This window comes from Mytilus trossulus, unplaced genomic scaffold (assembly GCF_036588685.1).
Source record: "Mytilus trossulus isolate FHL-02 unplaced genomic scaffold, PNRI_Mtr1.1.1.hap1 h1tg000158l__unscaffolded, whole genome shotgun sequence".
NCBI lineage: Eukaryota > Metazoa > Mollusca > Bivalvia > Mytilida > Mytilidae > Mytilus > Mytilus trossulus.
In genome coordinates, this window is record NW_026963304.1 from 308395 (window position 1) to 325104 (window position 16710).

General features: G+C 35.2%; 2 protein-coding genes across 2 annotated transcripts in view; both read right to left on the reverse strand.

The window, feature by feature from the left end:
- The window catches only part of LOC134700544 (uncharacterized), a 52647-nt gene extending 38762 nt beyond the window's left edge, over positions 1-13885 (reverse strand). The window contains exons 1-3 of the mRNA XM_063561925.1: positions 13574-13885; positions 11536-11607; positions 7074-7125 (exon numbers count right to left, since the gene is read on the reverse strand). Coding sequence (XP_063417995.1) covers positions 7074-7125; positions 11536-11607; positions 13574-13885 — 436 coding nt within the window. The remainder of the gene's footprint in view (positions 1-7073; positions 7126-11535; positions 11608-13573) is intronic.
- A 377-nt stretch (positions 13886-14262) lies between these two features.
- Positions 14263-16119, reverse strand: LOC134700545 (uncharacterized). Its single transcript, XM_063561926.1, has one exon. The coding sequence runs from the start codon at positions 16117-16119 to the stop codon at positions 14263-14265; it is 1857 nt and encodes a 618-aa protein (XP_063417996.1).
- Between the last annotated feature and the right edge of the window lie 591 nt (positions 16120-16710).

Below are 16710 nucleotides of genomic sequence, written 5' to 3' on the forward strand. Positions count from 1 at the left end.
GAGAAGAGGATAACTAAACTAGATGCTCTCAAGAGACTGTGTCACTCACCGTGGTCTATGCGCATATTAAACAAAGGACACTCTCCAACATTGAAGACAAGAATAGACCTAACCAAAAATCTCTATTTTGTTGATCTTGTATTTCTGATCTTGTATTTCTGATCTTTTAGACTGTTAGGTTATTGGACTTATTAATAGATTTTGCCTTGATGATCATTTTTGTAATTTAGAGTGTTTATTTGTCTAGAACTTGCCTTGCTGATCATGTTTGTGATTTAGAGTGTTTATTTGTCTAGAACTTGCCTTGCTGATCATTTTTGTGATTAAGAGTGTTTATTTGTCCAGAACTTGCCTTGCTGATCATTTTTGTGATTTAGAGTGTTTATTTGTCTAGAACTTGCCTTGCTGATCATTTTTGTGATTTAGAGTGTTTATTTGTCTAGAACTTGCCTTGCTTATCATTTTTGTGATTTAGAGTGTTTGTTTGTCTAGATCTTGCCTTGCTGATCATTTTTGTGATTAAGAGTGTTTATTTGTCTAGAACTTGCCTTGCTGATCATTTTTGTGATTTAGAGTGTTTATTTGTCTAGATCTTGCCTTGCTGATAATTTTTGTGATTAAGAGTGTTTATTTGTCTAGAACTTGCCTTGCTGATCATTTTTGTGATTTAGAGTGTTTATTTGTCTAGATCTTGTCTTGCTGATCATTTTTGTGATTTAGAGTGTTTATTTGTCTAGATCTTGCCTTGCTGATCATTTATATGATTAAGAGTGTTTCTTTGTATAGATCTTGCCTTGCTGATAATTTTTGTGATTTAGAGTGTTTATTTGTCTAGATCTTGCCTTGCTAATAATTTTTGTGATTTAGAGTGTTTATTTGTCTAAATCTTGCCTTGCTGATAATTTTTTGTGATTTAGAGTGTTTATTTGTCTAGATCTTGCCTTGCTGATCATTTTTGTGATTAAGAGTGTTTATTTGTCTAGATATTGCCTTGCTGATCATTTTTGTGATTTAGAGAGTTTATTTGTCTAGATCTTGCCTTGCTGATCATTGTTGTGATTTAGAGTGTTTATTTGTCTAGATCTTGCCTTGCTAATCATTTATGTGATTTAGAGTGTTTATTTGTCTAGATCTCACCTTGCTGATCATTTATGTGATTTAGATTGTTTATTTGTCTAGATCTTGCCTTGCTGATCATTGTTGTGATTTAGAGTGTTTATTTGTCTAGATCTTGCCTTGCTGATCATTTTTGTGATTTAGAGTGTTTATTTGTCTAGATCTCTTGCCTTGATCATTTTTGTGATTTAGAGTGTTTATTTGTCTAGATCTTGCCTTGCTGATCATTTTTGTGATTTAGAGTGTTTATTTGGGTAGATCTTGCCTTGCTGATCATTTTTGTGATTTACAGTTTATTTGTCTTTCATAATGAGGCATTACAGAAAAAGGTCTCTCTCTAAATATCATGTTTTTCATGATAAAAGGCAATAAACAGGTGTGCTATTAGCGCATGATGTGCCCGTCGCATTTTCAGAGAATAAAGTTCAATTACTTCTCAATGTCATATTAGAAATTAGATATTAGAAATAGATATAAATATACATCAAAGTTTAATGAGAATTACTGAAAGCATTTTAGAGTTATTGTCCAAATACTGGGAAATCACCCCTTTGTTAAGAATAAAACCCCAAAACTTGAAAACATAAAAATTAAAATTTATAAAATTGTAAAGGAAGCTTACATAAATAGATTTAAACAATTTAGCAAATTTTTATGAGAACTGCTGAAAGCATTTTTGAGTTATTGTCCAAAACTGGAAACATCCCCCCTATTTTATGAATAAAACCCTGTAACTCGAAAACATCAAATCTAAAATGTATAAAACTTGAAAGGGAGCTCATGTCAATAGATATAAATAATTCACCAACATTTCTTGCAAGTTGGTGAAAGCATTCTTGAGTTATTGTCTGAAAACTGGAAAAATCCATCTTTTTTTAATGAAAAAAAAAACAAACTAAAGGGAGCTCACGTCAATTGATATGAACAATTCATCAAAGTTTTATGCAAATTGGTTAAAGTGTTTTCGAGTTTATATCCGACATGTTGAAGACGGATGGACGGACAGACGGACAACGGTATACCATAAAAAGTCCCGTAAACAGGCGTATAAAAATGGGGGGGGGGGGGAATCGTAACATGTGCCATTGATGGGCAATAACTTCTATAAGAGTTTGTCTAACAGATAATTAGACATTTATATGGACAATTGGTAGAGCTCATTATTCTGAACATATGTTTCCTTTCAAATTTTCACTATTTATAACGGTTAAAATAATAAACAAAACTTTTTATTCCTATGTTCAATTTTTAGCAATGACAGCCATTTTGGTTGGTAGGCAGGCTTATCTGACACATTTTTAACTAGATGCCTTGATGATGATATTGGCCAAGGTTGGTTGAAATTGTCTCAGGGTTCAATTGACCATTTTGGTCATGTGAACTTATTTGTAGATCTTATTTTGCTGTTCATCAAGTTTATCCTTTAACTAAATTTCACATTGTAAAACTGTTTCCATTTACCGGTACTCAGCCTGTGAGCTACTGTTTCTTTTACAAAAAAAATGTCTCCTCTGAATCTACTAGGCCAAATGAAATCAAACTTGGCCTCAATCATCCTCAAGGTGTGTAGTAAAAAAAAATATCCAATTACCCTGTGCATCTAGTAAAATGGCGGCCATGGCTAAGATATAACATTGGGGTAAAATGCAGTGTTATCTCTTGTATCTCTGAAACTAAAGCATTGAAAGCAAATCTGACATGTATACAAATGTATATCAGGTAAAGATATTCTGAACTGAAATTTTAAGACGCATCAGACAACCTTTTGTTGGGTTGCTGACTTAGAATTGGTAATGTTATGGAAATTTTAAAGTTTTGGTTAGTATCTTGAATATCATAATAGATGGAGATAAACTGTAAACAGCAAAATAAGATCTACAAATAAGTTCACATTTTACACATGGGTCATCTTCAGTCCGTCAGACCGTCCCATTAATATTTTCGTCGCTTTTTTCTCAGGAATTACATAACATGGATTTCTGAAATTTGGTTTCAGGGTTTATATAAGTCAGCTATTCCTTGTGATTGCTATTACATGGAACTCTCATGTTTGATCATGTATTAGAATGAAGAACAGAAGGTTCTGAATGTTCTGACCCATACCAATACCGCAATCTGTATCAGGAACCAAATATCTATTATAACATGTATAACTGCAAATATCTTTGACTTATTTGTGGTTCATCTTAAACTGACCTAATCACAAAGTTTAACATGTAAAATATACGCATACTTTTCAAAGTTAACAGACCATGACTGTGGAAACAAAGGCCAATTAAATGATCTCCATGAATATGTGATGTGCTTATTCTAATACACCTGCATATCAAACATTGTTGGTCCGCCTTAAATTGATCTAATCATTTAAATTTTAAGATTTATACTAAGTTAATGTTCAAAGTTGATAGACCATGAAAAAGTTCGAAATTGACATTTTTAACAACTTGCCTGTCAGCTAGGCAAGTGATCATGATACATTACTTGTACGAGAGCATGGAGATAGAAAACTAGTTGTCCAAATCTTGTTCTTTGTAAAATGTTAACTGCCATTTATGGATATAAAATAATGTAAATGCATTTCAAAACGGAATAAAATGTAGCCCATTTACAAAATTGCAAACGAAGGCATTTGATCAACCTTAGTCCAAATATCATGAGACGTTTAAGCAAAATATCAAAATAACATTTCAAGACATCATAATTATTTGGGTTATAGTGACCAAAGAGCAAATTTGAAGAAGAATATATGGTTCAAGTCATCATAGTTTTCTGTCTTTATTGTCACTTTGTACCTTTTTAATTGTTCTGGTTGCAATTGCTGTTTAAGAACAGGCTGTTTTTGGCAGGATGATGATAGATGCTGGGAGGTAGTTTCATGATATTTTAAGGGGTCAAGTTTTCAGTTTTTGTCCAAAAAACTAGGGCACTTTCTCTTTTCTGTTTGTGAGATAAACCAGTTGAATTGTCAAAATCCAGCCAAGGACAATTGACCGCCTAATGAGCAAAAAGTTTATGTTAAGCTATTTCCTATCATATATTCATACACCAAATATAGTTAAACTATTGCTTATTGTATCTAAGAAAGGGACTTAACCATCAAAACATATTATTAACTAATAGACCATAAAAATGAGGTCAAAGTCAGATAAGACCTGCCAGACAGACTTTTAAACCTTACAATAATCCCATACACACAATATAGTTGACCTGTTGCTTGCAGGAACACAGCGATACAGAAAACACAAAGACTTAACATTGACCTATGAACAATAAAATTAGGTTGTAAGTTTTCTCAATTGAATTGTTTCATAAATTTCATGTAAGGGCCTACTATTCTCATTGCTGAAAGCGGTACGGTTGCCTATAATTGCTAACATCCACTTTATTTTAACTTTGGTGGATATTTGTCTCATTAACAATCAAACCACATCTCCTTATTCTTATATCAAGGCCAGATGAAAACTGCAAAACAGACATAGACTATGCAATATGGGCTTTGCTCATTGTTGAAGGCCGTACGGTGACCTATAGTTGTTAATGTTTGTGTCATTTTGGTCTTTTTGTGGGTAGTTGTCTCATTGGCAATCATACCACATCTTCTTTTTTATATATAGATATAAGATATGGTATGATGCCAAGGAGACAACTATCCATCCAAGTTATAGGTCAAAGTACGGTCTTCAACACAGAGCCTTGGATCACATTGAACAGCAAGCTACAAAGGGTCCCAAAAAGACTAGTGTTAAACCATTCAAACGGGAAAACCAACGGTTTAATTCTATAAATAAACTGTTAACACAGAGAAATGTCTTGCCTTTTTGTAATTTTGATAATGCAAATGTTGAAATTAAAAAAAACAATACTTAAGTTAGTTATGCAGTATTCAAAGTCAATGAACCATGACTGACGGTACATGGCTAACCAATTTCCATGGGAATGAGATGTGCCAATACTCATACAACTGCATACCATTGACTTAGTTTAAACATATTTATTCATAGTGGATTGGGAATATTGCAACTAATATTAATCCCTTTCCACTTTGCAGGTGCGAGTGCTACCCTGTAGGGGCATTAGACTGCTCTTTTTTCGAAATCTACAAGGGTGTCTTTACATGCAAGAGATATGGCTGTCTCTTCACACGGGTCAGTCACTTATGTTCCCCTTATGACAGACTATCATCGTTTCTTAAGACCATACTCGCAAATGGTGTGAAAGGACAGTTGAAAATTCAGTTCCGTTCAAAACGGGGATCGATCCAGGAACCTGTGTGCACTAACCAATACACCAAGGCTCTATACCATAGACTTATCATAAGTTGTTCCCTTTAAACAAACTTAAACACAAACAAGTCAATGAACCATGATGAGGGGGTGATAGTATATAATATCCAAGGAAACGAGACTTGCAAATGCCAATACTTATGCATATTATTGACTTAACATTAGCGGTTCATCTTAAACTGATCTAATCACAAACTAACACACGTGAACTAAGCAAAAGCATTAAAGTCAAGAGACCATGACTGAAGAGCAGGGCCAAATATTCTCCATGGAAATGAGATATGCTACTCCTTATAAAACTGCATACCAATTAACATTGGTCTACCACTAATTGTTCCCCTTGAATTGACCTAATAACAAACTTATACCTGTAAACTAAGCAAAAGTTTCAAGTCAATAGACCATGACTGAGGGGACGGGGCCGAATAATCTTCATGAAAATAAAATTTGCCGATGTTTTAACAACTGCATACCAAATATCCATGACCTTCCAATAGTGGTTACCAATAAACTGACCTTATCGCAAACTAATACATGTAAACTAAGCAAAAGTTTCAAAGTCAATAGACCATGATTGAGGCGGCAGGGCCAAATAATCTCTGTGGAAATAAGATGTGCCAATGCAAATACAACTGCATGCCAAATATCATTGACCTACTACAAGTGGTTCAGCATAAATTAGACCTAATCACAAACTTATACAATTGTTGACGCCGCTGCCATTGCCGACGCCGGAAACAGCATATCTATGTCTCACTTTTTGACTCCGTCAAGGTGAGAATATATAATAAATAAACTCATCATAGATACCAGGACTAAATTTTGTAAATACGCCAGACGCGCGTTTCGTCTAAAAAAGACTCATCAGTGAGGCTCGAATCCAAAAAAGTGAAAAATGCCAAAAAAAAGTATGAAATTGAGAGCATTCAGGACCAAAATTCCTAAAAGTTTTGCCAAATACAGCTTAGTTGATATATGCCTGAGGTAGAAACGCCTTAGTATTTAAAAAATTACAAGTTTTTTTAAACAGTCAATTGATAAATATAACCATATCAATGATAATTCATGTTAAACAAAAACGAGAAACGAGAAACGAGAAACATTCATGAACCACAAACGAACATCAGGCTCCTTTACAATTATTCTATACATGAAATATAGTTGACCTACTGTTTAATAGTACCAGAGCAAAAAATGCAGAGATACTGACTTGACAAAGCAAACTTTATCTGAATCACGGATCAATTACATGATTGAATTGTTATCCCTTTGTCTCGCTTTCAATGACTGTTGTCCCAGGTCAAACAAAATATATGGTTTCTAACACCTCTCATGTTAGCGTGTCATCTTTACAATGAATACTTTTCTTGTTGAAATAATTCTAACAAAGTAGAATATTCCTTACTATTGCAGAGTACAAATAAGCATGTACTATATTTGACCATATAGTTTGATGGTACTTTAACTTGCTATTTTATATATATTAGAAAGCTGATGACACTATAGCTTCATAGTTTGTTAGTATCTTGGTATTATAGTGATTTATCTCATCAATACAATGCAATTAATTGGATAAAGTCGTACAGTAAACATGTTGTCATTCTGCAATTCCTAGTGTGGGGGTAATCATGAAAATGTGTTAAAACTTATGAAATAAAAGTCAATAAAAGTTACCTTCTCTCCCTTGTCCAGCAGTCACACCTGAAGATTTCTCTGACATGACAGTCTGAAAAACGAGTAATTTGCACCGTAAATTAGTCCTATAACATATGACTTCGCATTCTTATTCAATTTTTAACGTTTTTATACTGATATTTTCATTTTTTATTTTTTTTTAATGCGAGGGTGGCACATTGATAGTAAAAAAAAGATATCAGAACAGCAAATAGAAAAAGTAAATAATGCCCCCGAGGTCATATGTTGTAGGACTAAACAGACTACTAGCAGTTAACTGACATGCCAGCTCCAGACTTCAATTAAACTGACTGAAAGATTATGATTTCATCATATGAACATCAGGCACAATCCTTCCCGTTAGGGGTTTAGTATCATACCATCATAACATATATGAGAAGAAGGTTAATCATTAAATGCAACAACATGAATGGAAACGCCATTTTTCGATCTTTCAAGAACCATACCTCCTGAACGGTAAAAGTCAAAATCGTTATTATTGAACTTGACCTCCAATTTGTGACCAGTAACAAGATACTACAATTTGAAAAGCTTTGGTTGAACAGTTCATGAGTAAATGCATGGACACGACTGGAAACGCCATTTTTCAATCTTTCAAGAACCCTAACTCCTGAACGGTAAAAGTCAAAATCGTCATTATTGTACTTGACCTCCATTTTGTCATCAGTAACAACATATTAAAATTTGAAAAGCTTTGGTTGAACGGTTCATGAGTCAATGCACGGACAACATTTGGTTGCCGCCCACCCGACCTCCCGCCGTACATCCCGAAATCAATAACCGACATTGTTGTCACAAAAATCTGGTTAAGTCACAAAAATCCGGTTAATAATATATAATACAAATGCTCCACATTACATGAAATATATTGAACATTTTCCTATTTTGCAAGATAAACGAGAGATATATTATTAAGTTTAAAGGGAACAGGTTGTTTTTGAATTTGTAAAATCCCCTTGCAGGTATTTTTGTTCAAACAACAATTACACATTATGCAGGAAAAACCTGGCTTACTGATCATTTTTACCAAGTGTGAAAGTTTTTAAGATAAAAAACGGAAATGTAAATAAACAAGAGGCACAATCGAACTTGTATTACTCACCTTGGCATTTTTTTCAAAACTAAATTGGATTTATTACTTGATTGATTGACTGTGGTTAAGACAACTTTCACAGATATTGGAAAAGCATTAAAATTTGTAAAAAATGTCATTTAAGGTCAATAACTCCTATGGTTCATTGTTATTGGTCAGGCTGACATTTTCATGGACATTGGTGAAAGCCTTTTTGAGTTATTGTCCAAAGTGTTAAAAATCCCCCTTTTTTATGAATAAAGCCCCATAAATCCAAAACTTAAAATCTGAAATTTATAACTAGAGGCTCTAAAGAGCCTGTGTCGCTCACCTTGGTCTATGTGCATATTAAACAAAGGACACAAATGGATTCATGACAAAATTGTATTTTGGTGATGGTGATGTGTATTAAGTTCTTACTTTACTGAACGTTCTTGCTTCTTACAATTATATCTATAATGAACCTTGCCCATTAGTAACAGAGAAAAATATTTGGTAAAAATTTACATAAATTTACCGAATTAATGAAAATTGTTAAAAATTTACTATAAAGGGCAATAACTCCTTAAGGGGTCAATTGACCATTTAGGTCATGTTGACTTATTTGTAGATCTTACTTTGCTGAACATTATTGCTGTTTACAGTTTATCTCTATCTATAATAGTATTCAAGATAAAAACCAAAAACAGCAAAATTTCTTTAAAAATTACCAATTCGAGGGCAGCAAGCCAACAACCGATTGTCCGATTCATCTGAAAATTTCAGGGCAGATAGATCTTGACCTGATAAACATTTTTATCCCATGTCAGATTTCCTCTAAATGCTTTGGTTTTTGAGTTATAAGCCAAAAACTGCATTTTACCCCTATGTTCTATTTTTAGCCGTGGCGGCCATCTTGGTTGGATGACCGGGTCACGCCACACATTTTTTAAACTAGATACCCAAATGATGATTGTGGCCATGTTTGGTTTGATTTGGCCCAGTAGTTTCAGAGGAGAAGATTTTTGTAAAAGATTACTTAGATTTATGAAAAATGGTTAAAAATTGACTATAAAGGGCAATAACTCCTAAAGGGGTCAACTGACCATTTCGGTCATGTTGACTTATTTGTAAATCTAACTTTGCTGAACATTATTACTGTTTACAGTTTATCTCTATCTATAATAATATTCAAGATAATAACCAAAAACAGCAAAATTTCCTCAAAATTACCAATTCAGGGGCAGCAACCCAACAACAGGTTAACCGATTCATCTGAAAATTTCAGGGCAGATAGATCTTGACCTGATAAACATTTTTACCCCCATGTCAGATTTCCTCTAAATGCTTTGGTTTTTGAGTTATAAGCCAAAAACTGCATTTTACCCCTATGTTCTATTTTTAGCCGTGGAGGCCATCTTGGTTGGATGACCGGGTCAAGCCACACATTTTTTAAACTAGATACCCCAATGATGATTGTGGCCAAGTTTGGTTTGATTTGGCCCAGTAGTTTCAGAGGAGAAGATTTTTGTAAAAGCTAACGCCGGACGACGGACGACGGACGACGGACGCCAAGTGATGAGAAAAGCTCACTTGGCCCTTTGGGCCAGGTGAGCTAAAAAATGAAAGGGAGCTTACATCAATAGATATAAACAATTCACCAAAGTTTCATGGACATTGGTGAAAGCCTTTTTGAGTTATTGTCCGAAGTGTGGACGACGGACCCCCTTTTTTTATGAATAAAGCCCCATAATTCCAAAACTTAAAATCTGAAATTAAAAAAAAACGAAATGGAGCTTACGTCAATAGATATAAACAATTCACTTAAGTTTCATGGAAATTGGTGAAAGTGTTTTTGAGTTATTGTCCGAAGTGTGGACGACGGACCCCCTTTTTTATGAATAAAGCCCCATAAATCCAAAACTTAAAATCTGAAATAAAAAAAACGAAAGGAAGCTTACGACAATAGATATAAACAATTCACTTAAGTTTCATGGAAATTTGTGAAAGTGTTTTTGAGTAGTCTGAAGTGTGGACGACGGACGGACAGACAGACGGACAGACGGACGGACAACGGTATACCATATGTCTTAAAGACGGGCGTATAAAAACTCAGAACAAAATCATCAGTCCGGAATAAAATCTGAACTTGATCTGTCATGGTCAAACTATATACCAATTATCAAATCATAATCTTAAAGCATGAAAAAAAATGTGTGGAAAACTGATTACTTGCCTGAATTTCCTAGGTCAAAGGACGATAACTCTTTAAAAAATCATCAGGTAGATCTGTAATTTTGTCACGGTAAAACTATATACCAAATATTAAATCAAAATCTTAAATATAAAAAAGATGATGTGGTATGCTTGCCAATGAGATATTTGTTCCGCCTAACCGATGTTCCACTACAAAACTTTGTTATAAACAATGTCATAATATCTGTTCCTGTCGGAAAAACAAATCTATATCATTTATTTCGTTAGGAACATATACTGTAATATTTTTTCCCCTGGAAATAATATTCCAGAATACTTTTTCAATTTGGAACTTATATAATGAAGGAGCTTCTATTTCAAGACAGAGACAACTCTTCACAAGAGACCAAATGACACAGAAATTAACAAATGTAGGTCACCGTACAGCCTTCAACAGTAAGCAAAGCTATAAAAGGCCCCAAAACAACAAATGTAAAACAATTCAAACAACAACAAAAAATGAACGCAAAACAAAAAGGTAACACAGCAAAAATAGACAACCACTGAATTACGGGCTCCTGACTTGGGACAGCAATACGAACAAAAATGTGTAAAAACCCAATTGCTGGAATGAATTAAGGAAATCCTGCCACATGAAGAACACAAACTCACAACCTGAATGTTAAAAGCCTAGTGATACAGAACTGAGAAGTCAACTAGGTAAAGGATACTTGCAAAGTTTTACGAAGGCAAAGCCTAAAATACAATACAGTTATCTCCATTTTTAAGCATTCTATATAAAATTTAAAAAAAACCACAGTTAAATGTCAACATACTGTCTGTGAAAGAATATCATAAATCGAATTTAAAAAACTTGCTCTCGCCTCGTTCAATCTAGAATGAAATAGAAAACATCTGCTAATTTTGTTGATTATTGAATAACAATACATTGAAAGATGATGGCTTAGCTAGTTAAAGTCCCCAAATATATGATGTTGTCGAATCAAAATCGTGTTAACAAATAATTGCATTGCAATTTAAAATCTTTTTTTAAGACTAATGTTTAATTGTTTAAAGATTTTTCTCCTTAAGAATCTTGGTTTTGCAGCATTTGCTGTCTTGGTTTTATATTTCTTTATATTTTGTAACTTATTTTCAACTTAAAGCGTTTGTAATTCAACACTATATTTGTACCTGTAAGTATTCCATCACTTCTTTATACTGTCTGTTCATCCCTTCTGCTGCTATGTCGTAGGGAGTCTTACCCTGAAATACACGTATCAGATAAATCTTTATATTGCTTTCATCTTTTGTATGACAAAGAGGACTTTTTTTACATATCTTACAATTAGTAGCTGGGTGGTGTTTTATTTTATCTTTACAGATGCTAACCATATCATTTTCCTTCAACAAATAAATCTCTTCAGACAACATTCAAATTATTGTTCACAATTTTCTTAAGACTTCAAATAGGCTTTTAACTCTTTTTTTTTAAAGGATATGAATAAATGCTCCTTCTGTCCCCATTTGGTCTTGATTTTTTTTCAGTTTGAATGATAAATGCATCCTTATATCTACACAAAGGGTGTGGGATATGGGGGATTTCATCCTTAACTATCTTTTTACATTAGATGGACACATTACAAATGTATCATGATTATTGACAGTTCTTTATATTCTAATATTATTCTCTATTCTTTATATTATTGTATCCAATTATTCTCTATTCATTAACTGTTTGCCTATATCTCGATAAACCCTCTTCATCCTCCTATATCTGTATAAACCCATTCACTCCCTCCTGCATTAGTTTACCCATCCAAAACCTTCTATATTTGTATACCCAATCCACATCCTCCTATACTTGTATTTCCCACCCACACCCTCTAACATCTGAATATCCCACTCAGACCCTCCTATATATGTTTACCCCCTTCCCAACCTCCTATATCTGTATACCGTTTCCCTACCCTACTATATCTGTAAAACCCCTCAACACCCTCCTATGTCTTTATACCCTATCCAAAGTCTCCTATATTTGAATAGCCCATCCACTGTTGAGATTGTCGCTGGAACGTAACATCCGTACTTTTGTACTTGTTCATTTTTTGACGTCATATTATCATGTGACAACTCCATGGGTGGAAATACATTTGTTGTATATGAATATAATGGCTAAACAGTCTTTACATACATTGCCTTAATTATCATCTATATACACACCCTCCTATATCTATATAGCCCATACACACCCTTCTATATCTGTATATCCATCCACACCCTCTTATATCTGTATACCCCATCCTTACCCTCCTATATCTGTAAACCCCATCCACACCCTTCTCTATCTGTATAGTCCATTCACACCCACCTATATCTGTAACCCCATCCACACCCTTCTATATCTGTATATCCCATCCACACCCTTCTATATCTGTATATCCCATCCACACCCTTCTATATCTGTATATCCCATCCACACCCTCCTATATATGTATATCTCATCCACACCCTTCTATATCTGTATATCCCATCCACACCCTTCTATATCTGTATATCCCATCCACACCCTTCTATATCTGTATATCTCATCCACACCCTCCTATATATGTATAGTCCATACACACCCTCCTATATCTGTAAACCTATACACACCCTCCTAGATATGCATACCCCATACGCACCCTCCTATATCTGTATATCCCATCCACACCCTCCTATATATGTATATCCCATCCACACCCTCCTATATATGTAAACCCCCTCCACTACCTACTGTATCTGTACACCCCTTCCCTACCCTCCTAAATATGTATACCCTCTCCACACCCTCCTATATATGTATAACCCTTTCAAACCCTCCTATATCTGTATACCCCATTCACACCCTCTTATATCTGCATATTTGATCAACATCCTCCTGTATCTGTATACCCCTTCCCTACCCTCCTATATCTGTATACCCAACACACATCCTCCTATATCTATATACCCTGTTGAATAATCTAAGTAAATCATGCGTTTCCTCTAATTACTTTGTCCTCGAGAATGTCCCAATAGTGGTCGGCGCCTATGAGAAAGTCAATTACGAAACATTCTGTACTTTGCATAGAATGTGCAAGTTTAAGTTCTCTTAAGTGTGGCAAGCTCCTTGTAGTCAGGGAAATATTAACTCTTGCTTCGGGTGTGAAATTATATGCGTTAGGGTTAAGTCTGCTCCTGAAGGACCAACAGTATCATGCGAAATTATATTTGTTTCAAAGGACTTAATGAATTTCCGAATTTGTCTAATTTTGCAATCAAGTTCGTACATATACTCATCTGAGTCGGTGATTTCCTGCTCCAGATTTTCCTCCGATGTCTGTTCCAAAAGTCTGTTATTCAGGTCAATCAATGTTTTCTGTTTCTGCGTGACAGCATCATCAAGGGCTTTCACTTCGTCAACTTCTGTGTCTGTTTTTGACTTTAACTCGTCGAATTTCACCAGTAGCTTCGTGACGGCTCCTTTGTGTCCAGCACGAACTGACTTCAGCTTTGAATCCATATATATCCAAAGGTTACGGCACCATTAAATGTTGAATAATCTAAGTAAATCATGCGTTGTGTTTTCTATACGTTTAATCGTTGTGATAGCTAATACATATATAATAACGTCACACAGTATAGCGTTATGGTAACAACGTTACCATAACGTAATGTTAGTACTTCGCGTATTTTTTCCGACATTCTGGGGGCCGACAAAAGTGAAATATGTAACGACAATTAAACAAATGTAAAATTCACAATACAGATAAATAATTAAATATTAATGTCCATCTCAAATAAAATAATCTAGTTCCTTAACCTTGACTGAACACAATTACAGTTTATCTTTTAGTCCATTCATGGATGTTCCTTCTAGCACACACGGTAATTTCAGGCTCAGCTGTAAATTTCTTTCATTATAAGTTTCTGTCCTGTATCTATGTGGCTTCTTGACTCCACCAGTTGAGGGTGTGTTCGTTCGGGCGGTCTTGGTAGATAGTCACTTCCTTGGATGTTTTCCTCAAAGGGTCTTCTTTTGGTAACGATCATACCTGAAGGTACATCATCTTGATGGTTATGTTTCTGAGACAACCCTTCTGTGGAATTGCCTTTCTCGTTATCAATAGTTGTGTTCTTGTGTGCGATGACGTTTACAAGAACTGTTGATGGCTGGTTGATGTTTCTATTGATCGGTCCTGATAATAGATATCCGATCTTTGACTGAACAGCGGTGGGTCCGTTTCCTCTAATTACTTTGTCCTCGAGAATGTCCCAATAGTGGTCGGCGCCTATGAGAAAGTCAATTACGAAACGTTCTGTACTTTGCATAGAATGTGCAAGTTTAAGTTCTCTTAAGTGTGGCAAGCTCCTTGTAGTCAGGGAAATATTGTTATTAATTGGGACGGCAATTTCTGGAACAATGAGTGTATTAATATGCACCTTTTCTCCTGTGTCGGTCTGTAGTTGTAGTGTTGCAGTGTCTAAGTTACGAACTTTCTGAGATAAATCTCCGAACGCAGACAGTTGAATGCTTACTTTTTCTGTGGGTTTTATTTCTAATTGATCAGCTAGTTTCTGAGTTATAAAAGAACACTGTGCTCCCTCGTCAAATAAGATGTTACATTCTACTTCTTGGTCGTTATATACAACTGGTGCAATTGCTGTTTTCAGGAGAATGTTGTGATTCTGTTGTGATGAATACATTACTCTAGTCTCGTTTGGTGTTTCAACTTTGTTTACTGATGACTGTTGTGTTGTATGCTCCGGTGTCGTACCTGGAATTACCTCTTTGCCTCTACATATGCCAGTATGATGCATTCCGTTACACTTTTTACATCGTTTAGTAGACTTGCATGCGGCCACTCGGTGTGACCCTAAACAGTTAAAGCATAACTGTTTCTGTTTTACGATTTGATTTCTAGCGTTTGCGTCTGTTACTTCAGAGCACTCCGTCGGATAGTGCTCACCTGAACAGAAAATACATGTACGTGTATTTGTCTTCTGATGTGTGTCTGTGAATTTGCTCTTGTATGAATGTGATTGCGTACCCATGAAAAATATAGTGGCGTACAATCTGTCTGAATCTGTGACTCCTTCTCCAGCTTCGAGTATGTCGATCTCTTTAGTTATAGATTTGCGTAAATTATCTAATATCAAATTATCTCTTCCGTGTTCTCTTGCAATATTCTTTCTAATGTCAATCGGTAACTTGTCCAAAACTACAGGTACCAAAAGCGAACCATACATCTCTGGTGTTTGACCAAGTGACTTTAATCCTCGTACGTATGATTCTAATCTGTCTCCGTAAGACCTCAAACTAAAAGCATCATTTGTCGGTGCGGGTAAATTCATGAGTGCTTTCATGTAAGCATGTATCAGTTTGCTAGGCTGTCCGAACCGATCTCTGAGAAGGTTGACTGCGGTTTCGTAGTTACCATTTGTGAAAGCGAATCCCTCTACTGTTTGCGCGGCGCTTCCCTCCAGCTGGGCTTTCAGATAATTAAACTTTTGGATTGGCGTTAATGTGTCGTTGTCGTGTATCGATGACTCGAAACAATCCCAAAATGTCTGCCACTTGATAATATCTCCATTAAAATAGGGTAAGTCTAACTTTGGAAGCCTATGGTAATTATATTTTGAAGATCTCGGTTCTGACGGGACTTGAAACATGACATTCTCTGACGGACGGGTATGCACTGCAGGGGCGTGAATTGAATACTGCTGGTTCAAAGAATCTATAGCACATGTGTTCATATTAACTCTTGCTTCGGGTGTGAAATTATATGCGTTAGGGTTAAGTCTGCTCCTGAAGGACCAACAGTATCATGCGAAATTATATTTGTTTCAAAGGACTTAATGAATTTCCGAATTTGTCTAATTTTGCAATCAAGTTCGTACATATACTCATCTGAGTCGGTGATTTCCTGCTCCAGATTTTCCTCCGATGTCTGTTCCAAAAGTCTGTTATTCAGGTCAATCAATGTTTTCTGTTTCTGCGTGACAGCATCATCAAGGGCTTTCACTTCGTCAACTTCTGTGTCTGTTTTTGACTTTAACTCGTCGAATTTCACCAGTAGCTTCGTGACGGCTCCTTTGTGTCCAGCACGAACTGACTTCAGCTTTGAATCCATATATATCCAAAGGTTACGGCACCATTAAATGTTGAATAATCTAAGTAAATCATGCGTTGTGTTTTCTATGCGTTTAATCGTTGTGATAGCTAATGCATATATAATAACGTCACACAGTATAGCGTTATGGTAACAACGTTACCATAACGTAATGTTAGTACTTCGCGTATTTTTTCCGACATTCTGGGGGCCGACAAAAGTGAAATATGTAACG

Coding starts and splice junctions, on each gene's coding strand:
- LOC134700545 (XM_063561926.1), bottom strand. CDS start 16,119: ATGAACACATGTGCTATAGATTCTTTGAACCAGCAGTATTCAATTCAC.